The sequence below is a fragment of the Genypterus blacodes genome, unplaced genomic scaffold, assembly GCF_046128005.1.
Source record: "Genypterus blacodes isolate CSIRO-AG114 ecotype Tasmania unplaced genomic scaffold, CSIRO-AGI_Gbla_v1 ptg000066l_1, whole genome shotgun sequence".
Classification (NCBI taxonomy): domain Eukaryota; kingdom Metazoa; phylum Chordata; class Actinopteri; order Ophidiiformes; family Ophidiidae; genus Genypterus; species Genypterus blacodes.
Genome location: NW_027466878.1, coordinates 505,001 through 527,382, shown reverse-complemented (window position 1 = coordinate 527,382; position 22,382 = coordinate 505,001). Strand labels below are relative to the sequence as shown.

Below are 22,382 nucleotides of genomic sequence, written 5' to 3'. Positions count from 1 at the left end.
TCTTCTCTCTCATCATTTTCTTTCTCTGATATTGTATTAATTATATTTACTTAATTATCTGTTTGAGATTGCAAGAAATTATTATTATTATTATTATTATTATTAAAAATATTGTAATTTATCTAATTCATAAAATGTAATTATAGAAAACCCTTTGATCAAATTAATACATTTTTGTTAATATATTATCCTAATTTAAAAAAAAAAAAATTAAGTAATAAATAGGTGATAAGTATAAGTTTATATATATGTAGTAATATTCAAAACAACTGTGCAGTAAAATGTGTCTGTGTCTGTTGCTTGATTTGGTGCTAAAAGCTCAGTCAGCTGCTGTTTGCTCCCTGTGACCACTTGGGGGCAGCACCTCTACATGTGAGGATGAGGAGGAGCCGCTGACCTCTTTGTCACGTTCATACCAGCATGAAGGAGAACAGGGACGTGTAATAACAAGCATGATGATGATGAAGATGATGATTGAGACTAAACAAACCTGCCTGTTATCCTTACATGGTCATCGTTGATCTTCTGCATGATTCTTGCACAAAGCTGACTTCGTCTTCTCTCTTGCAGTTTGTCGTCTGTCCTGCCACAGGAAATGTGAAGTGAAGGTAAGAAACCAAACATCTTCATTCCTTATTTTGACTTTGTTTTGTTTGTTTGTTTGGCTGAATTTGCGACACACACGTTCGGACACACGTTCATTGATATGAGTCTTTGCATCATGGAAAACAGAACCCTGTAAAGTCTTTCTGAGGCCTTCACCAGAGGAAGTGAAGGGTTCATCCTCTTTGGCTCCTGCTTTTAATCAGATATTCCACGTTCCCACCTCTTTGCACCCGCGCTCGCCACATTCAATCCTGCTCTCGGCTGGAAAAGGGAAGAGCGCATGGGGAGAGGGAACGACGAGGAAGGAAGGGAGGACTGAGCGACGGAGGGGAAGAACTTAAGCCAGCTACTCTCAGCGGCTTGAGTTGGGACTGCCCGAGTAGTGTGATTCTCCCCTCCCATCCCTTCCCTTCCCTTCTCTCTCTCTCTCTCTCTCTCTCTCCCCTTCCCTCCTCTCCTCTTTCGGTTTGGCCTGATTCTTAACCCTCCTGTCGCTTTTCTCCATAAAACAAACCCTCCTCTCCTCCTCTCCTCCTCTCCTCCTATCCTCCTATCCTCCTCTCCTCCTCTCCTCCTTACCCAAACGTTACTGCGCGAAGACAAAAAGCCGCGTTGTTTCTTTCGCCAAATGCCTCCAAACCAGGCCCGGCCATTTGTGGCGGAATAATGTGGATAGCGGAGTTATGAGTCAGGCGTATTGGTGGTGACAGACGCCGGGGAGGAAATGTTTTGAAGGGAGAGAATATTTGTGAAACAGAGAGTGATTGTGTTGATTTCTCAGAGCGAGTTTGGAGCGCTTCAGTGAAACATCATCGCTCAGGCATGACTTCTGCCTGTCCTGATCCCAGCCATTGGTTTTTGCGGGACAAAACATTTATTTTACGACCTCTGAATGAAAGTGATCGGGGCTCGTCAGCCGCCGCGCCGCCTCAGGCCGTACAGCGGCGGAGACGTCAGAGTCCTGGTGTGGATTCAGGCAGACGGAGAGGCTTTCTCTACCCGACTGCACGCTGACCTGCTGCAGTAAATTTGTCACGAAGCGCAATGAGGTCGTCGCCGGTGGTTTTTGCACTTTGAGGCCAGAACCGCGTCAAAGATGGAAGCGACCGCAGTGCTGAGTGCTGAGGTTTGATGTTTGAAGCTGCAGGACAGCGATTTGAAGAGAGTGAGATCATGTAAGCATACCGGATACCCTCGACTTATTAAAGTGTTATCAGTCTCCTGTTGCTGGCCGTCCACTCGCAACTTATTCAAAAAATGACACACCAATCGACCTGATGGTGGCGCTATAACAGAGTGAAGAGTTTGGTGGTTTGCCGGCGGTAAAGAAACTGAAGGATTCTTTGAGTTGAGGCTGCTTGAGGTTCTCAGATTTTGCGATGTCACAAATGTGGATATGACTTCTCTACGCCGACACCTGATCCGCCCTGCAACATCGTTTTCCGCTGAACCATTAGCGATACGGTTCTTTAGGGTTCCTCTCTCCGGCTTCTCTCTCTGCACTAAACCGCATGCGGTCTGATCCTGAAGTGTAGAGCTTATGAAAATGTCTCCTTAGCCAATCCAAAAGACAGATGTCCAAAAGCTGGATGAAGAGCAGCTAACGTCTTCTGGCTTTGTTTTCCCTGCCGTGGAACGCCGCCCAGGACGCCGGGTCGTTGGGTGTCTACGGGCGCGGCGGACGCTCGCCTTGAGATCTTGTCAAATACCTGGACACCCAAGTTGCGGGTTTGAGACAGAGGCTCTCTGTTCCCGGCCGGCTCCTGGTACCTGTCGGAGGGCCTCTGCCGCTGTGTGGGGCCGTCTTCACCTCTCCCGACTGGAGTCTCTCCCGTTTTGGCACGATCCATCCAAACGCATCAGTCTTTCATCTTGCAGCTTCTTGACTCTTTGGCCCGCTTGTTTGTTTCTCACCCTCAGCAGTGTTTGACTTGTAGTAAGAGTTATTCTGTTGTGGCAGGGAACGGCATGGAACTCAAACTAATCTGTATTTCCCAGTAGAAATGAGTAAAAACAAAGAAAGCAACAAGAGATATGAATCAAATGCACAATTAGTTGGAAACACAATGTGATCTTTGCCAGAATTCAATGTAAAAATTGAATTAAGATGCAAACTGTTGCCACTGTTTGGTCCCACTGGGGGCAATTTCCTTTCAGGTCACAGCCCACCCAATTCCACAAAAATACACAAGCCTGTCCAGCCCGTGTGTGTGTGTGTGTGTGTGTGTGTGTGTGTGTTGAATCCATAATGCAGCGTCTGTGAGCTCTCCATCCCCACTTCCCTGCCTCACCCTCCGTGGAAACAAGCGCTCATTATTCCGGGTGATTTATCCCCGCCATGTCTTTTGGAAGAGGCCGCCGGAATGCCGCTGCGGCGGTTCTGCGCCGTTGGACGGGCCGGCGGGTTGGACGACACAGGCGAGGTTTGGCAGGGAGCGGCGGGGGGAAAGCAGGAATGGAAGGGAGCATGAGAGAGCGAGAAGAGCCATGTAAGCCACCGTGCTTTGGTTCCTGCCCCGCTGTAATCTGATCAAATGCTGTTTGCGTGCTTGTGTTGTTTCACTAAATGCCGCGCGGTCTCATCCGTGCGGTAAATAACACGTCTACAGAGCGTGTGTGAGGCTGCTGCACGTCCCCCCTCGCCCGCAACACACACTGTAAAGTCTTTGGAGCATTAACGCAGCATTACCGTGCAGTGTCGGCGTTCATATCACCACGACACCTCAGCGTCGTCTTTGTTGTTACGGCCCAAACACAAAATGTTTGATGATTTAATAAATGATCGTTGCTGTTCTAAGAATAGCAGACTAACTTCCTGTTTGGAGGAGCCTTGCTCAAGGTATCGAGGCAATTAGCGTGGCGATGTCGCTCTGTTTCAAACAGTGGCACATTTTGCTTTTGAACAAAAAGAACAAAACATACTTATCGCTGATCAAAGTTCCTTTAATCAGGCGTGTGTACTTCCTGTAGATGTAGACGTGCACAGATCTTGGACCAGCACCCGGCGCTGAAACAGGACAACAAGGAAACGAGTCAACAGAGTCGGCCCAACATCAAACTAAGCAGCAGTATCACATATAGAACTGTGCTAACGCTTACTGACTTATGTTGTCTGTAAAGGTCTCGAATCAAGAAAGTGCATGTTTGTTCCTCAGCTTATTTGTCAGAAGATCAAAGTTCCGTTGGATGTTATTCCTGTGAGATGGCACCTTTCTGCCCTAGTGGCTGAACATTGTTCTCTTCCCAGCAGATCTCACTCCTTTTCTACCTGACAGGTCTGGTCTGTACTCAGACTTCTGCCAGCGCGTAGACTTGAGCATCTGTGGTCTCACCATGAAGTGACTCTTGCTGATCTTTGTCACATCTCCGTCCGTACGTTCGTGCACATTCCACCCTTGGCTAAGCCTGAACGTAACTTAAGGCTAAGCAGATCCTCCTGTGCTGTAGAATTTTGAGGTCAAGGGTTTTGAACTCTGGGTTTCAATCCCTCCATTCCAGCATTTTAATCCTCATCCTGACATGTGGATGCGTGAAAAGGGGGCGAGACCTTTAAATTAGACCCCCAACCCAACACCTATAACATTCAGCCAGAGAGACTTCATGTGTCTGTGTGAGCATGTGTGTGTGTGTGTACAGACAAACACAAACCCAAGGACTTTGACTTGTATGACCTATGACTGGAAGGAGAACATAAGAAGAGATTACAGAGAATCTATGAGTTGATCAACAGGGAGTCCTAATTCACAGCTGCGTTTGAATTCAGATCTGTCCTCTAAAAGGCTTCAGCATGAGGGATGTGCCAGCACCTTTTTTTTCCTTTTAAGGTTCTTCATTTTTATCTTCTTTATCTCCCAAAAGGGAGAAACTGGAACAGAACCAAAACCACGCTACAGCGTGCATGGAAGCAGAGATGAAGAGCATTGAAGAATGTTGGCATGGAAAAGAGAGCGAGCATCCAAGCATGAGAGTGAAAAGGTAGAACAAGAGAGAGAGAGGGAGAGAAAATGATGAGACGCACACATACGCATGCAGGGGAGCCAAGCCTCCTCATTCCTCCGCAGCCCCTTCACAGAGGCAAGTCTGTTTCCACGGCGCAAACACGTCACATCAAAGAGCCATCACAGCATGTCTCCATAGCGACGCCCTTCAGCGGTATAGATGCAGCGCAGTAGTTGGGAGACGGCGCTGGCAGACGAATCGTACGGGCGGCCTAATAAGCGGGTGCTAGCGGATGACTGATGGCCCCAATTTACCCCCGATCCTCGTCTGGAGGTCAAGAGCCGAGTTCACCCAGAGTACTCAAAACACCACGGGACAATATCTGCCCCCAAAGAGACGAGGCTGCTCAGACCATGAGCTCTCTCTGTCACAATCCAAGGTTTCTACATCCTTACAAAGTTGCATGAAGAGTTCTTTTTTTTTTTTAAATGCACCTTTGCTTCATCCCTAAGAGGAATTTCTTGGAAAAATCTATTCCAATATCTCACAAACTGACAATGAATCATTTAGAAAGATTCTGGTGGAGATAATTATCTGTCCAAATGTCCTGGCACACTCTGGCATAACTAAGAGAGGAACTGTGTGTGTGTGTGTGTTGGATCCAGGTAGAATATTTTGCCCTATTCTGGACGTTCAAGCACAATTAGGCACCAAATAATTTGCCAAATTGTGTGGCAGTGTGGCAGCTGAGAAATATCTGTGTGTCATCTGCGTAGAAGCGGAAACTGATATTCTGTTTATTTATAATGTGTCATACGGGAGGCGTATAAATAGAAAACAAAATTAAAATGAGACACCAACACAGAGAGGCACCTTAGCAGACCTGGAGACTCCAGAGACCCCCAGACAATCAGGATCCATCAGGATCACACGTACGGAATGTTGCACCAGAGGTCTTAAAGAACAGGAATCCGCTAACAGTAAGTCACTCCTGAGGCAGAGAACAGACTGTTTCTGTATCATAATGGAAAATTAAGAGGTGCACAGTTTAAATACGAGGTTTAAAATGAGTTCCAGACACTTTTGTACTGGATTGCTGCTTAATATGGTTTTCTGATGATTGGCGATGAATCAATCCAGTCTGTCTCATTCTACAGGACAGAGTTGAATCAAAACATCTCTGATACGCTCTGAAAGGGTTAATTAGGGATCTAAATGTAGACGTAAGGATCGGAAAGTACTACCAAACAAAACTGGCAGCGATTGAACATAAGTTATTGATATGTCAGATGGTTGTTTACATTTTGATTGCATGTAAACAAAGCTGAAAAAAAGGTAAATGTCTTCATATTTTCCATCATTTAGACAAATTTAAATAAATCAGTAAAATAGCAGAAAAAGACGAGTGGAAAAATTGGAAAAAGTTTAATTTTAGAATATTCCACTAAATAAAAGACTCTCAAAAAGACTGAATAAATAAATTAAAATAAAGATAAAAATAGATTCTTGTAAACTTCTTCTTCTTCTCTTAGACTCAAAAGATATAAAAAAAAAAGGTTGAGTATTTTCATACACGGCTGTTGCTGCTCTCCATTGTACTCACACTCCTCTATTGTTCACTATTTCCAGAGCATATCAGCGTTTTTCTGTGCAATTTCAACAGCGTAAATACTTCAGCACGGATATGCACACATTACCTCTCTCCCTCCCTCTCTCCCTCCCTCCCTACCTCCCTCCCTCCCTCCCTCCCTGCCTCTCCTCTCACTCTCTCTTTCAAGCGTGTGTCAACAGCTACAGAGAAGGGAATGAGGAAAAAGAGGGTGGAGAGAGAAAGAGAGGCAGAGAGAGAGAGAGAGCGAGAGAGAGAGAGGGGAAAATAGACAGAGGGAGGGATACAGAGGGATATAGTTACTGTCTCGCCCCCGGACGGCTTTCGCTGCTCTCTCTCGTTTTGGGTACCGGAATCGTAAGGAGCCCCAAGCCACTTTCTTGGCCTTATATAGCGTGTTTCACAACTTCTTGGCAGTTGACAGAGGGAACAAAAGCCAGCAGTGTAAAGAGTGTGTATCCTGCTCAGGTCCAGAGACTGCGCAGACATCCACACACACACACACACACACACACACACACATACATACACAGAGTGGACTTCAGTAGCTCTCTGGCACGCGTTTTGGATTACTTGTGTTGTTTTGAGCGAGAGGGGCGGAGGAGGGAAGTGTGTTTGGTACCCTCTTTCTCTCCCTCCCTCTCTCTCTCTCTCTCGCTCTGCTCCCTGGCTGGGTCTTGGAGGCCTGCAGGGGGGGTCTGAAAGGCAGGGAGAATGCAGAGGTAGAAGCGAGGCAGAGGGGGAGAGACAGCGCAGGAGCCGGCGTGCAGGTAAGACGTCCCAGAAACGGGCGGGACATGCAGAAACTGTTGCTGGCTGATTCTGATGCTTGACGATTTGTGGCTCTTTGGGTTGAATCCTCCTGTTTTTCAATGCATGCAAATGTGAGGGGAAAGGCTGCGTTGGCGTCCTCAGACGGGGGCTCGTCTGCTGCACACTCATGGGACAGAGCTCCCGTGGGAACGGGGACAGACAGAGTTCATTCCAGTTGCCTGTTTGAGGGTCGAGCCCTCTCATGACCCGAACGCCGGTGATTTGTGGCAGTGAAGTCAGGGAGGGAGAGAGACTGAGAGCAACCGGTCAACACAGCGGGGAAACACGTGTTTTCTCTCTCAGCGTAACATGGAATCAGCCGCAGCGACTCCTAAGAGGACGTGTGTGTTCTTTGAAGATGTCTCTCTCTTCCTCTCTTCCCCTACTCCTTCTTCTTCTTCTTCTTTCTCTTCTTCTCTCTCGTTTCTTTACTCTTTCCTCCCACATTTTTCTCACCCTGGCGCCGACACCTTGACCGGACGTAGACTGATGATGGCGATGGTTCACCCTTTGACCTCCAGCCAACACCAGGGTGGCAGTTAAACACTGAGCGGCCCAGAGGTCGTGAGCCTTGTGTGTCCCGTCTCCTGCTGAGGAGTCAAACAACACAGAGGAATGCAGACTGGGACATTTTTCAATTGAGCTACTTGGAATTCTCAACATTAAACTCCACGTCCTGACATTGACGATCCCATCACATGGGTCACGTGTCCCTGTGAGAGCAAGCAGCACGGTCCCTCACCTTGTCCCCTAAGACTGAGGAATCCTTCATGCACGTCCCCTTCATGTCTCCTAACATGATGTTTTGTGGGACTGAAGTTTATGGAGCGGCTGCTTTCCTCTTTCTTCCCGTCTTTCCAATGCCAGGCTTCCCCTCGGGACGTGAATCTTTGGCTCTCTTAAAGCAATAGTCTGCCAGATTTACACAATTGGATGATTTTCACGTCATTTCCATGCAAATTAGAGCACTGACATTGCTTTTGTGTAATTTGCAGATAGTTAGTGTCCACTTAGAAGAACCGTAGACCTTTGAATGGATCTTCTGGATTGTAAACAAGCCTGAGAGCCTCTAAAAGCCACTCCACATGAAGTTAGAAGCTCAGTAAGATACAAATATGTTCTCCTTTGCCTCAGAAAGTGTTTTCCTGAGACATTCTACCCTCAACTTTTCATTTCAGCTGAGAGTGTCATGAGATTTACAAGTCACTGCCAAACAGCTCCAAAAGGCTTCACCATATTCTGCTTTCTTGTGTGTAACATGTCGTGTTCTCTGGACTATGCTACCTTTCCTCCCTTGCACTCGGTTGTAGGGTGAAAACGGACTTCAGGTTTGGAAACCACTTGAGATTTTGGCTCTCGGTCCGTCTCTCAGGAATGTGGCGAGATGGAGGACGTGCTATAAGAGCAGTCGCGACCACGGCCACACAAGATCAGGCGGCGTTTAATTTGAGGGCTTGATCGGTGTGAATTAGAGGCGCTGACTTCTTTCTGTGCGTAAGCGACAAGGCGCAACTTTTGCATTCATCCCGTAAACTCCAGGGGAAATCCGGATAGAAGATATGTGACATACATGACGGAGACACAGAGTTCTCAGACTCGCACCTCACAGCATAGTGGGGACGCAGACATAAATTGAGGCTTGGATGTGAGTAATTGCAGTGGTGAAACCTTGAGAGCGTCTGGCACAGAGAGAGCAGCTTCCCTCTCAGCGTCTCGCTCCCGCTGCAGAACGGCTGCACATTATTGCATGTTCCTGTATGTGGGCCGTCGGTTTGGGCTTGGCGCGCTCGGCCTTTCCTTCTTTACTCTTGCCTAACTGTGCCATTAGTGGTCGAATGAGGAAAAGCGTCTCGTAGCTACTTCTAATTAAAACGGGGGACTGGATGATGCCGTCCAATCAGCTGTGTCCCAGTTCAGTTACCATGACAGCGCTCAAGTTTGAACCTTGTGTTTGACAAAATCACATAAGTCTTGTTACACTGAGCCCACTTTCTTCCGACTGAACCAAACCTTTTCAACAACAAACTAAAGAAGACATTGATCATAAAAGTTCAGTTCATGTGAATTGAGCCATTCCTCATAAAGTTAGAGCGAGTTTTTGTGGCCAACATTGTTTGAAACTCACTTGAGCGAGTGCAAGAATGATGATGATGGCAACGACTGTGGTTTTTGCTCTTTGCAGTGGGAAAACTTCCCACGTTTGCCTGAACCCAGCACGAGGAGTGAACCTGTGTGTAAAGTTTGCCACATCTGACATTCATCACTTCCTTATTAATCGCGGCGTTCCGTCACTCTGGAGCTAACGGCCATTTGGTTGAAGCCAGGGGAAAAGAAGGTCAGACGGCTGCTTCCTCGTTTGCTCTTTGTCCGCTTCGGCACCCGAGACCGACACAGGCACGGCGGGTCGGACACACAACACTTACTGGCATTCTAGAAAGCTGACGTGCATTTGGTCGTAAATACTCTCGTATATTGCGGGTGCATTTGCGTGAAGTTAAGAGTAGAAGCCTCAGCCCGTCAGTGGATTCCTCTGCTTATTTATGGTGTGGTAACCATGTGGCAGTCATTTTGGTATCCACAGGATTCTTCACGGGAATACTAGGATGTTGGTGTTTGGTGGATTTCACTTTGGGAGCTTTCAGAGCGACTCCAGCGGCGGCGGCGACTTCACATGGCGTCATTGGTCCGGCCGCGGTCTGGTCTCGAGGCTCCACCGTCCGTGTTGTGGGACGAGCCTGTTAGTGTTGAGCTGCTGAGTGTTGATGGACGCTGGAGGAAACAGCTGGCAGGCAAATGGAATGCTTCTACTTAACGAAAACAATTATTTAGACCTTGTGTATGTTTTTGGTTTTTCCCATCCTGTTGCCTCTGGAACAGGAGTTGGACTGATTCTCTCATTAAAAACCCAAAGTTATATCCTGAATTCTGACATTTAAGACAAAGACCTTAAACCCTGCGGAGCCTGAGGTCACTTTCATTCTTTTACTAAAATAAAAGAAATATAAGAAAGGCACGAAAAACAGGAAACTTGCTTCTATAAAAACTTTGTCCTAGAATTAGTTTTGTTATTTATTCATTATTTGTTTGTCTGGTATTTGTTTCTATCATTGCTTCACTCACAAATTCATTTTAATGATTTTAGAACGTAACAATGCAGCAAATTCAGGCAAAAGAAGACAGAAGAGTCCTCTGGCTTAATTACAACATACTGTTTGCAGGCTGGACTTCCTGTGTTTAGGTAGAACGACTGAGGTTTAAGAAAGGATTGAGTTGAAAGGATGGATGGCAGTGTGGTTGTTAAACTTTCCCTCGGCGAGAATCCTTTCAGACTTTTATTGGCCTTATTCTGCATGAGTCATTTATTTAGCCATTATTTTACCTCTACTTGATTTAGCTCCAGGTTTTATGTCCTACATCAGATATTATTCCACCGCCGCCGCCGACGTCACCGCACGCTGCCAACGCTCTCTGCCAGCAACACGCCGCCACCCTGCTTGCGTATAGCGCGTTACACACTCCGACGCCCTGTCCAGCTGTCAAAGCGAGAGGCGACGCGCTCTCCGCCATCCCAGGATTTATCGCCTCTCCAAGTAAAACAGAAAGCCGGCCGACGTATAAATCCCTCCCGAGTGCCGCTGGAGCTGCAGTCCTTATTTGGCCCCCATTTTGAAGGCGAAGAATTTACTTTCTCAGGCAGACTGCCATCAGCGCTGCAGTGGCTGCTGTGTGGGCAGGAGGAGTGCTTCAGGAATTCTCCGTGCGGTTGAACCGATGGCGGTCTCATTTATGGGAGCCAATGAGATGATTTATGCACAGTGGCAAACACAGGCTTTCTCCCATCAGTCAGAGCCGAGCAGACGAGTTAACATCAGAGGCATTTTTTAACAATTTAGAGAGGAAGAAAAAACAAAAAAGTGCCAAAATATGTGGCGATATTGCCAGGGCCGGCCCTAGCATTAAAGGGGCCCAGGGCACACAGACACAAGAGTGAAAACGATCACAAACTAATTACTCTCCTACATTTAATACAACCTGTGCATTATGACGTGCTCTCTGGTGACGCATGCGTGTTGTTTACATCCTTCATGCATCACAGCATCATAAGCAGGCTGCCAGCTTCAGTCCATGATGCCATTATTGCTAAATCACAGACAGTGTTGCAGTCTGTGTGTATTTATAGGAATGCCCTAAAGTACAGAACGCATTCGTCCAAACACGAGACGCTTTCCTGTCATCTCAGGCCTCAAACCTCAGTGTGACTTCAGTCAATTCTGAGAATCTCTGTCTCACTCCTTTGCATCCAAACCTGTCCCTCTTTATCTGTCATGCTGCGTCGGCGATGGAAACCAAAATGTAAATGCAGTTTGCCGTCTCCATTGTTCCACCAGAGCCCAGTCAGAGTTCCTCCTGCCTTCTTGTTCCAGCCTGTTTGAAGAGGGTAATGGTTGATCACTATCCTGCCTGAACTGCAGCGATTCAGCTCATTATACACTCACAGTCAAGTCAATGGTGCAGAGTCACGCTTTGATATCCTCCCCTCGTCGTTTAAACACAAACCCGCTCCAGCAGTTGGGCAGCACTTCACTAAAGCCCTCGCTGATCCGCTGATCAAGAACACGGGGAGGGAAGTGCCGCCAAGACTCACCTGAGACGTTTGACCTTTCCCCCCCGGGCTCACCTCCGCTCGGCCCTCCTAACGAGGCCTCTTGGCTGGAGTGAGATGGCCGAGGGGCCCCTGGAAGCTTGATTGACTCCGTGTTCAAGTTCAGTGGCTTCCCAGACGCCCTCGTGACTCTGAGGGATTATAAACTCCCTGTTTTACTCGCCTTAACCCACACTGGCTCTCACTGTGGGAGAGTTTTCATTGTTGTCTGCTGGTCATTTAACTGGGAAGCAACTGGGGAGATTCATCAGAGAGCGTGTTCATGCAGAGGTCACGGAAAAGGTCAAGGTTCTTTTCTTATTATGACTGCAATTTGGGCAACAATCTTAGACTTTGAGTTCATTTGTGATGTTTCAGTTTCTTTTATGTCATTTTCCAAGTTCACAAAGTTGCAAAGTTCACCTTTTATTTACATTTTTCTTTCATTTTTCCACCTGCTGTACCGAAGTAAATGACAAAATACGAAATGAAGGTCTAGATATAGAAATGTGTCATTTTCTTACTAAATCTTTATTTTGGACCATAATTCACAGCCTTGCTTCATTAATTAAGGAATTAAGGCAAAGTGCTGCAACAGTACAGAAGAAGACTTGAAATAAGGTCGATTTGCATTAGAAACAAGTAAATTTCTCCTCTTGTTTTAAGGAAATAAGCCTTTTAGGACTGGATAAGTGTTGGAGTAATGGTAAAGCTTTCCCTCAGGGTGTCAGCAGCCTTTTAACCTGTACCTCCACAGTAGCCGGGGACCATCATGTGGGCGTTTGTTGTACAGTACAGCGGGCTGAACAGAACCTACTGTCAGCAGTAAATAGCGGCAGATGTTCTCGCGACGAGGCCCTCCGGGGGGCCGGAGGGATCTCCAGCCATGATTTACGGTGTCAGGCCGCGCCTGGGGAAGTGTGTGAACCGTAACGACATGAGCCGACTCGTTCCAAGAGTTCTGCCAACCTTGATGTCTTCTTTGCAAACGTACGACTGACTTATGGTAGATAATGTTTAAAATTAAAGAAAGAAGCCGAATCCAATCTTGTTATATCAGACGCACTCCAAATGAAAGGGAAAATGATTTAAGACGACAGAGGTTAAACCTGTGTGTGTGTGTGTGTGTGTGTGTGTGTGTGTGTGTGTGTGTGTGTGTGTGTGTGTGTGTGTGTGTGTGTGTGTGTGTGTGTGTGTGTGGGTAAGCGTGTGTGTGGGTGCCTTTCAATGCTGCGAGTGGACGGATGTTTACGGGCGGCGGGATGAGAGGACGCTATCAGTGGACGACAGGCGCGGGGGGAAGGAAGCAGCTGTAATGAGTTTGCAGTGGGAAAACAAAGGAGCGGTTGACTTTGTAGTGATATCACGGGGCTGAGTGGATGACAGAGCCCCACAATGCACTCTGATTTTTGCAGGGTGATGGCGAGTCTCCATCAGTCAGCACCCGTACGGTTACCGGACACTCTCCACCTGAAACACACAGGATCACTGCACTGCACCAACGTTCCACGGATGTTTATACACAGTGGAAATATCACTCTCAGATTTGGAGCGGTCTGTTTTCACTCAGTGTGCACCACCTCGGGCTTTACCTGACGTTATTGTGTTGATTAGAAATGTCACAATAGACAGCAGGTCTACACACACACACACACACACACCGCTCACACAGAGCCACTTTATTAGTGTTTAGTCTGCAGAAGGGGAGGAAGATGGTGAGGATCCAAGACGGGAAAATATGAACTAATTTCAGCCTGATGGTTTATTTTAAAATGCTTCTACAGGGAGAAATAGCAAACAGCACATAGGGAACTGACTGTGTGTGTGTGTGTGTGTGTGTGTGTGTGTGTGTGTGTGTGTGTGTGTGTGTGTGTGTGTGTGTGTGTATGTGTGTGTCACACGACTAACCAATACTGTCGCTATCCACTATTCAGTATTTTTCTAACTTTCTAACTGTTTTTCCATCTGCAGGTCACCACAGCATGTCAAGCACCGACCAACCATGAGCTGGTGAGCATACACACCGTATGAGAATGACGTGTGTGTGTGTGTGTGTGCGTGTCTGTGTGTGTGTGTGTGTATGTGTGAATTTGACCTTTCAATCCTTCAATCCTGATGCAATGATCCTTCCTGCAACACACACACACACACACACACACACACACACGTACACACATACACAGTGTGAGGCTGTAGAAGGTAGTCAAAGGTCAAAGGTTATAACCATAAGAACTTCCTCTGTGGCTGCAAAAGGAAAGTCTGCCAGTACGACTCATAGATGAGACAAGACACGCATTGATGATGATGATGATGATGATGATGATGATGATGATGATGATGATGATGAGAGAAGTTTGGCCACTTACTTTGATCTTATTCTTCATCATGGTATTTGTCAAAATCTGTATTTCAGCCAATATGAGGAAAAGTAGTTGTCAATCTTACACTTAGTAAAGTATTTTATTAAGTATTTGAATTCCATACTGTAGTTTCCCCCCTATTGAGGTGAAGGCGTGATGTAATTACACCCTTGCTCCTCTAGGGGGTGCTGCTTCACCAGGCTTTTATTCACCTCACTCCTGCGGGTCTGCAGGCTGGGATGTGATCAGAAATATGATCAGCAGGTTCTGCAGAGTCGTGGCGTCCTCAGTGGTGTTTTGGATTTAATCGGGAATAGTTAGATCAGAAGAGGAAGATTCCAACCTTCGTCTTCTTCACTCTGTCTGTAGTTCTCTTTAAATGGCCACTGCAGCTCGTTAAACAGTCGCTGCTTCTGTTTACATCAGCCTGAAACCATGCACGGACGTCAGCCAAGAGATTCTCCTTAACACACGGATCACTGTCAGGCCTGGTGTGTGTGTGTGTGTGTGTGTGTGTGTGTGTGTGTGTGTGTTTCTCAGATATGTAAACAAGCGCTCTTTCAGTGTCAGTGCACTCTCTAATACACACAATCTGAGAGAGAGAGAGAGAGAGAGGGGTGGGCGTAGGGGGTAGAATCTGTGAGAGAGAAACAGCGAGAAAAGGGGGAGAGAGAGAGAGAGAGAGAGAGAGAGAGAGAGAGAGAGAGAGAGAGAGAGAGAGAGAGAGAGAGAGAGATTCAGCCTTTAGGAAAAACGTACTTGTAAAAATCCCAAGAAAACCAGCTGGAAGGTTTGGAAGAAACCTCACATGAAAAACAACTTAACTGTCAAATAACAAATCAAAAATCAACCTTAAATGATTTTTCATTTGTTGTAACAAAGTGAGTGAAGAAAGAAAGACTGGGAGGTCAAAGTCAGACGACGCAGCAGGTTTCATCCTCTTCTGCCAGCAATCAATAAAAACAATCAGGATGCAGCTTTTATTGAACAGTATAAGGGTGTGTGTGTGTGTGTGTGTGTGTGTGTGTGTGTGTGTGTGTGTGTGTGTGTGCACATCTGGTTAAACCTGTGTGTGTTTTCTCTCTCCAGCCCCCCACTCCACAGCTCCCACTGAAGCATGTAGACACACCGGTGAGTACAACATGACATCACAATGACATCATTTGTGTTTGATGAAGAACAAATATGAATATTGCTTTTTCATGTCACAACTTAAAATCCAGTGTATTTTCTATGATTATGTTTATCCAGACCTCTTTTTCCTGAATTTTTTCTAAACTGAAGCTTGATTTTTCTGTATGAGCTGAGACCTGTGAGTCTTCATCATCTGCCTTCATCCTCAGCTGAACTCAAACCTCCTGCACTCTGTGCTGCAGCACGTTCTCTATTGTTATCTCACCAAATTAGCTTGTTTCTGTTTTGAATTTCACAGATGGGCCTCATGCGAGCGGCCCAGACACACACACACACACACACACACACACACACACACACACACAGCTGCGTTTCAAAGGGAATGTTTCTTTTGTAAGACTTGCTGCCTTGAGAGCTAAGTGATGATGTTTGTTTGGTTAGTCTACAGGCTCTATGCGTGGCGGTTTGGAGCCCAAATGCCCCATTGTGACCATAATTGAGTCATCGTGAGGTTTGTCGGGGCCGTTTAAGTGCATTATGGGAACCAAATGCTTGACTTTTGATTGTTTTACTGGAAATCCTGCTTAAAGTGAGCAATGCGTCGGGTTAAGTGAGGCCGGCGGACGCAAACATATGTGCTGTGCGTGGACACAGGAAGCGATCACATCACTTGAGGGAGTCGGGAAAAGAGAAGAAGGGGCAGAGTCGGAAATAATGAGAGATAATGAGAGCGAGAGAGAGAGAGAGAGAGAGAGAGGGGAGGAGGATGTACAGCAGAGAGAAAGAAGGCCAGAGAGTAACGACGGGGTGATTTAGCTCTGATCTCCTGGTTGATTAAAATATGATATTAGACTTTAGTTTTCTTTTATTATCGTCGTCAAACATAGAGGAGCATTTTTGCACCAATGCCTCTGGGTGGCGCCATCCACAAACGCCTCTCCTCCCTGCGTTCCTCCTGGAGGCGGAGCTCATTGTACCTGCTCGGCAAGGTAGGAGGGATGCTGGGAAAGAGATTCTAAAGGGAAAAGCCTGCAAATGTGGCCCTGCTTTTACATTATTGATGAGCAATAACTTAAGGCTACATTAAGGGAATTCTGACCACAGCTGGTTCCATTTGGCAACTGGAAAACCAAACCCCTTAAACGTGACCCAAAAAGAAGAATGTCAAGTATTGAATTGTTTTCAATGACAATTTAAGGTCTGTTAAGTTTATGTAAGCAGCCCGTCCTCACACTTAAGGGGAATATGAGGGGCAATCAGATGGTTAAGGTATTTTCAAGGATTTTTAAGGGATATTGGACCTCTTGCAGTTTGCCAATTTTATCGAATTTCATCATATTTACTAGAAGAAGTAATTCCTTAACTTTAATCTAAGTGTCAAAAAGATTAAACAGCCTTTTGTCCTCATGTTATGAGTGTTGAATAATTCACCAAAAACAGAGGCAATAATCTGCTATTAAGGGCTGTGTGTGTGTGTGTGTGTGTGTGTGTGTGTGTGTGTGTGTGTGCGTGTGTGTGTGTGTGTGTGTGTGTGTCTGTGTGCGTGCGTGCGTGCGTCTGTGTGTGTGTTAGAGTAGACGGGCTCCTCCTCATGCATATATTTTCCACCTCACATGCTGCATTGAATTTCATGTGGCGTTCGTGCACCCGTGTACCTACAAGCTAACAGATTGTCCCTGTGATGTGCAGTGTCCCGCCATTACACCCCGGACGCCCCGCGTGAACCGGCTGTTCCCTGCAGCAGCAAACGCTAGCGGTGGGCGAGCATCTGGCCGCTGTCACCTCACTGTGAAATACGTACGGTTAAAAAAATGTTTAGGTTTAGATGAAGAGAAGCGTTCTTGACTCCACCGAATTCTCTACAGAAAAGAGAAAGGAGGGAAGAAATCTGTGTGTGTGTGTGTGTGTGTGTGTGTGTGTGTGTGTGTGTGTGTGTGTGTGTGTGTGTGTGTGTGAGAGAGAGCTTCTTCTTCAGCAGGACTCCCATAACCTCTATTTTCCACTCTTTCACCAGTAAAGCAGCGAGACGGAGGGCAGGCTAATTGAAGCCGGAACACACTGATGTATAGTGTTTCCCTCTCTCGCTCTCTCTCTCTGGCTCGTTCTCGCTCCATCTCCGAAACATTTTCAGTTTTGGTTGTGTGATCTGACTTTGCTCTAATGGCTCATGTCAGGTTGTAATTCAATAACCTACAGAGGCCTCATCATCGTTACCAGATGGAGTTTGCTCATGAATCACTTTACTCCCTGCATGTGTGTCTCTGTCTGTGTGTGTGTGTGTGTGTGTGTGTGTGTGTGTGTGTGTGTGTGTGTGTGTGTGTGTGTGTGTGTGATGTTTAGGGATCTACAAGGTCCTGCAAGAGCGTGGAGACGAGACGAAGGCTGTCGGGGTAAGACCCAACACCAACACTCAAAATCACCAACACAGCAGCCAAACACCAGATCCAGAACATATAGGAACATTTTCAGGAACGTTTTCCCTCATGTTGCACAGTGGAGGAACGACCAAAGGGACGAGACCAAACACCATGTTGAGTAAAATGAGTAGTTTTAAAGGCGTCCCACAGTCGAATGGGGACTTGTTTGCCCTCACAGCGCCCACTTGTGGTCATCAGATCCACTCAAAGTGTCACGTGAGCTAAAACTGCACACGTGTCATCATAAGAACACAACTGCATGAAGGCGTTGTGGCTGTAGGTGGCGCTGTGTGCCTCAGCTTACTTCGCGTTTCAGCACAATCAAACCCCCTCAACATCAGGCCTGAATGCGTCCTCCATGATCCAAGCCTTCTGCGGTCGGGTTTGGAGATCGGAGGATGGAAAAAGTCCTGATTGCCTGATTTGCTGATGGCCACGCCCCCCACATCTTAGACGCTTAAGAGAAAGACCAAAAAACCCTGCCCTCGCATGAAAACAATCGGGGTTAATGAAGTGTGAGCAGGAAGGAATCCCGTTGTTCCTCGCAGTTACATCCCTGACTTCTCCACTTTGGTCCAGTCATCATCACAGCACAGGGACCAAACACTGACTGACTGACTGAATCTGACAGCTCTGCTCACATGAATGTAGAATGAGTGTAGTTCTAGATGTTCTTCCTCACACGTACCCCTCACACCTGTCTGTCAGGAGTCAGAGTGTGGTCCAGGCCATGGAGGAGAACTATGAGGTGGACCTGGTCTACATCACCGAGAGGATCATCTCCGTCTCCTTCCCCGCCGCCGCCGAGGAGCGCAGCTACACCTCCCACCTGAAGGAGGTGGCCACCATGCTGCGCTCCAAACACGGCGAGCACTACCTGGTAAGACACCGGGACGTATACCAGATGTTAGTACTGAGCTACTTCCTGCGGCCGGACAGACTTTAAACACTGAGCCTCTTCCTCAAGCATCAACCTGTGCGCTCTGCATCTCTCCCTCACACACACTCACACACATATCTCTGAGAAAAGAGAGAGAATTTGAGCTTCTGTTGTCAAGAAAATGTAGAAATTCTCTCTTTTTTCCTCATTTCAGATGCTCAACCTGAGCGAGCGGAGGAACGACATCGTCAAGTTAAACCACAAGGTACCTAAACGCCTCAGTAACCTGGAGCAGCTCCGTCACACACACACACACACACACACACTGTGGCCCAGGCAGTCAGCAGGTCTGCCTTCTTTCTCTCCAGGTCCTGGACTTCGGTTGGCCGGACGACCACGCGCCGGCACTGGACAAGATCTGCAGCATGTGCAAGGCCATCGACACGTGGCTGAACGGCGACCCGCACAACGTTGTGGTGCTGCATAACAAGGTGAAGCCAGCGGAGGTTGTTTTGTGTTGCGTCACGTTCAAATTCACCTTTCTAACAAGGTCTTTGTGTCAAACAGGGGAACCGAGGTCGAACGGGCGTGGTGGTGGCCGCTTACATGCACTACAGCAACATATCTGCAAGGTAACGCACATCACGCGATCGGGCAAACGCCTGGAGGAAGATCGCCGCTTTTTTGCATGATTGTAAAACGCAGCGTTGCGGCGCTTTGATCCGGAGGTCTTTTAAGGACACGAGCGCCGGCCTGTAGCCCCGCTAGTCCCCGAGGTCTGGCACTTCCAGATCAAACGCTGATGTGATTGTTATGGCAAAGCTCTCCGACTCTGCTGGCTCATTCTTCTGGCTCGGGGAGAAGGAGCGCGCTCTGAAAATATCCTCCGTTCCTTTAATGCAAACAGATGTTAATAGGTGGGCCGGAGCCATCGGGGCTTAAAGCTGAGCTGTAAACGATGCGTGCCGGAGGAAAAGCTCATCAGGTTACGCTTTTCCAAAATAAAGCCGTTGTGGTGTGTAATGTGCACTGTGTGGAGGAGAAGCAGGAAAAGGAATAAGGGATAAAAACAAAGAGGGGATTCATAATCAAACCTGAGATCTGACAGGAACGCCGTTTTATTGTTGCTCTGTGTTTGGCTCCGTCCCTGCAGTGCCGACCAGGCGCTGGACCGCTTCGCCATGAGGCGCTTCTACGAGGACAAAGTGCTTCCTGTTGGACAGCCGTCCCAGAGAAGGTCAGTTTGTACCTCACTTCCTGTTTGTTTAGGTCAGGCCGCACGACTTTGACCTTTTGTTATGTAGGGGGTTGTTTGGGAAAATGCAGAAATGAATTCTGGCTGAAATGAAACAGAAACGGTTCTGCTGTTTCTCAGGTCTTTAGGTTTATTTTGCTTCTTCTTTATCGTAAGAATCTGGCTTGTGAGAAATTTGTAATCATATGAAAGCTCATCCTCATCCACATGTAGCTGTTCCCAATCCTGATTCCCGATCTTCCCAGGTTTTTGCACCTGCAGATTCTGAATTTTCAGGCGAAGTTGCGAGCTCTCAAACAAATCCCCCCACCGACTCTAACGCAGCTTTACACGCTTCGGTGGCAGCGGCAGTTTGAGGTAATCTCCCACTCTTGCCGTTAATGTCACACATTCCAAGCCATAATTCCGGCAGACTCCGGGGGCAGGGATAATTATACCCGAAGCAGGAAATAGCAGCGGGGCAGAGGGCGAGCCTATAGAACTGTTAGAGAAGTCGCTGAGATGAAGTGGGGTTAAGTCCCTCTGTGTTTCACTCTTTTACTCCCCGTAACCTTTTCCCGCTTAGCCGAGTCGGATCAGGATTCTCCCCTCTGACGATTGAAGGTTTGAGCCGCCGCGTGTTCACAGTCTAATAATGGCAAAAGGCATCGGAAGATCAGGAATGACGTGGGAGCTCAAAGCGGTGAATTTGCTCTGTGGTTTTCCTCTCTTATTATACGTTCTCTCACAATTATCCTAGTAACATTAGAAAAAACACTCAAAACAAACAGTAAAAATGAAATATTCACTCTCTAAAACGTTCTGACATTAAATGGGAGAGACTGGAACGATCACGTCATTCCGTACTGCCGTTCAGGGATCCGGGGTTGAGGAACGTCTGTGCTTTCTTGCGCTGAATCCAGATTCCACTGATCACTCCTGCGCCCGGAGAACCGCATCTGGGCAAAGACAGTTGGTTGGGATCATACTGTAGCTTTCCAGAAAGTTTCGACTCCAACTTTTTCCGCCCATCAGATCCGCTGAGAAGGGATGTGACCAATTTCCCCGCTGCCATGGTTTGGAACACTTTGGATGAGGATGCTTGTACTCATACGCAAAACTTGGAATTTCGGCCTGATTCACCCCAGATATCACAAGATACACACTGGTTGCATCACCCCCCCCCCACACACACACACACACACACACAGGTGTAACCCCAAAGCCCACTTCCTGTGCTGCGGTGCCATCCTGGTCTGGTCTATTTGAATTTCAGAGGCTAAACCATCTGGACGCTGACAGCACGGCAAGAGGTGTGTGTGTGTGTGTGTGTGTGTGTGTGTGTGTGTGTGTGTGTGTGTGTGTGTGTGTGTGTGTGTGTGTGTGTGTGTGTGTGTGTGTGTGTGTGTGTGTGTGTGTCTGACCCCGTTCTGCATCCTCATCATTATAATCATTAATAACCGAGCCCATACTAACTCCACAGCGCTCCGCCTGGCCTCTGAGTTCCTCTGAGCTCCTCTGGAATGATTCTGTGTTCGGGATTTGAACCGGCAGCCCTGTGACTTGCCTGTGCTTTCTTTCTTTCTGTCCTTCCTTCCGGGCGCAGGTACGTGCGATACTTCAACGGCCTGCTGTCCGGACACATAAAGATCAACAACAAGCCTCTGTTCCTGCACCACGTCATCATGCACGGCATTCCCAACTTTGAGTCCAAAGGAGGTGTGTATCCCAGCCACACCTGTCTTCCACTGGATTCAACTGTTTCAGAACGTTCCCCTAAACATTCCCCCCTTTGACAGGTTGCCGTCCTTTCCTGAAGATCTACCAGGCCATGCAGCCGGTCTACACATCAGGAATATAGTACGGGAACTTTAACTCCACTTCACTTTGGTGTCTTTTTGTGGAATTTTACACTGTGGATTTGAATAATGTACCGTCGCTCTTGTCGTCACAGCAACGTGCAAGGAGACAGCAACACCAGCATCTGCATCACCATCGAGCCAGGCCTGCTTCTGAAGGGAGACATCTTGGTAAGGCTTGATCCAGGACCAACCAGATCCTGACTGGACACAATTCCGCGTGGTCAACTTTCTGTAATCCGTAATCTGTCCCGTGTCTCCACCCTCATAGCTCAAGTGTTACCACAAGAGGTTCAGAACCACCACCAGGGACGTTGTGTTCAGGGTCCAGTTCCACACCTGCGCCATCCACGACCTCGGTGTGGTTTTCGGAAAGAGCGAACTGGACGACACCTTCCAAGGTTCGGATGTTGGTGCTGGTTTTCCCTCTGTGGATGTAAACGGCTGACTGGGCTGAAAGCTGAGCAGGTTTAACCCATTGTGATATGTTCTTCATGCAGATGACAGATTCCCAGAATACGGGAAGGTGGAGTTTGTTTTCTCGTATGCGCCGGAAAAAATCAAAGGTAGGTTGGAAACACGTTGGAGCGTTCTGTCCCAACACAATATCAACCCCCTTCAACCTCCCTGTGGATATGTTGTGTTGTGTATTGCGTGAGAACTCCGTTACCCATCATGCCGCTGTGTTCCTCAGGCCTGGGTCACCTGGAGAACGGGCCCAGCGTTTCCGTGGACTACAACACCCAAGACTCTCTGATCCGCAGCGACTCCTACGAGAGCTTCAACCAGCGCTGTGAGGACACTGTGGACGGGGAGCAGGGTACGTGGACACACACTCACACACACACACACACACACACACACAGTATGATTAACTGGTTGTCTCCGC

At 47.4% G+C, this 22,382-nt stretch overlaps 1 protein-coding gene across 3 annotated transcripts in view; it reads left to right on the top strand.

Moving 5' to 3' along the window:
• Positions 1–534: 534 nt before the first annotated feature.
• tns1a (tensin 1a) overlaps positions 535–22,382 on the top strand; it is a 44,485-nt gene continuing 22,637 nt past the window's right edge. Inside the window, exons 1-15 of one of the 3 annotated variants that reach the window (XM_076155218.1) lie at positions 535–608; positions 13,581–13,619; positions 15,059–15,100; positions 17,444–17,493; positions 18,229–18,400; positions 18,615–18,665; positions 18,769–18,891; positions 18,968–19,032; positions 19,554–19,637; positions 21,241–21,353; positions 21,434–21,494; positions 21,589–21,664; positions 21,765–21,894; positions 21,994–22,059; positions 22,188–22,313. In XM_076155218.1, the coding sequence (XP_076011333.1) occupies positions 18,251–18,400; positions 18,615–18,665; positions 18,769–18,891; positions 18,968–19,032; positions 19,554–19,637; positions 21,241–21,353; positions 21,434–21,494; positions 21,589–21,664; positions 21,765–21,894; positions 21,994–22,059; positions 22,188–22,313 (1,045 nt within the window). In that variant the 5' untranslated portion in view covers positions 535–608; positions 13,581–13,619; positions 15,059–15,100; positions 17,444–17,493; positions 18,229–18,250. Of the gene's footprint in view, positions 609–6,841; positions 6,925–13,580; positions 13,620–15,058; positions 15,101–17,443; positions 17,494–18,228; positions 18,401–18,614; positions 18,666–18,768; positions 18,892–18,967; positions 19,033–19,553; positions 19,638–21,240; positions 21,354–21,433; positions 21,495–21,588; positions 21,665–21,764; positions 21,895–21,993; positions 22,060–22,187; positions 22,314–22,382 lie in introns of those variants that run through there. The other 2 variants (XM_076155219.1, XM_076155217.1) reach the window with 2 other exon arrangements.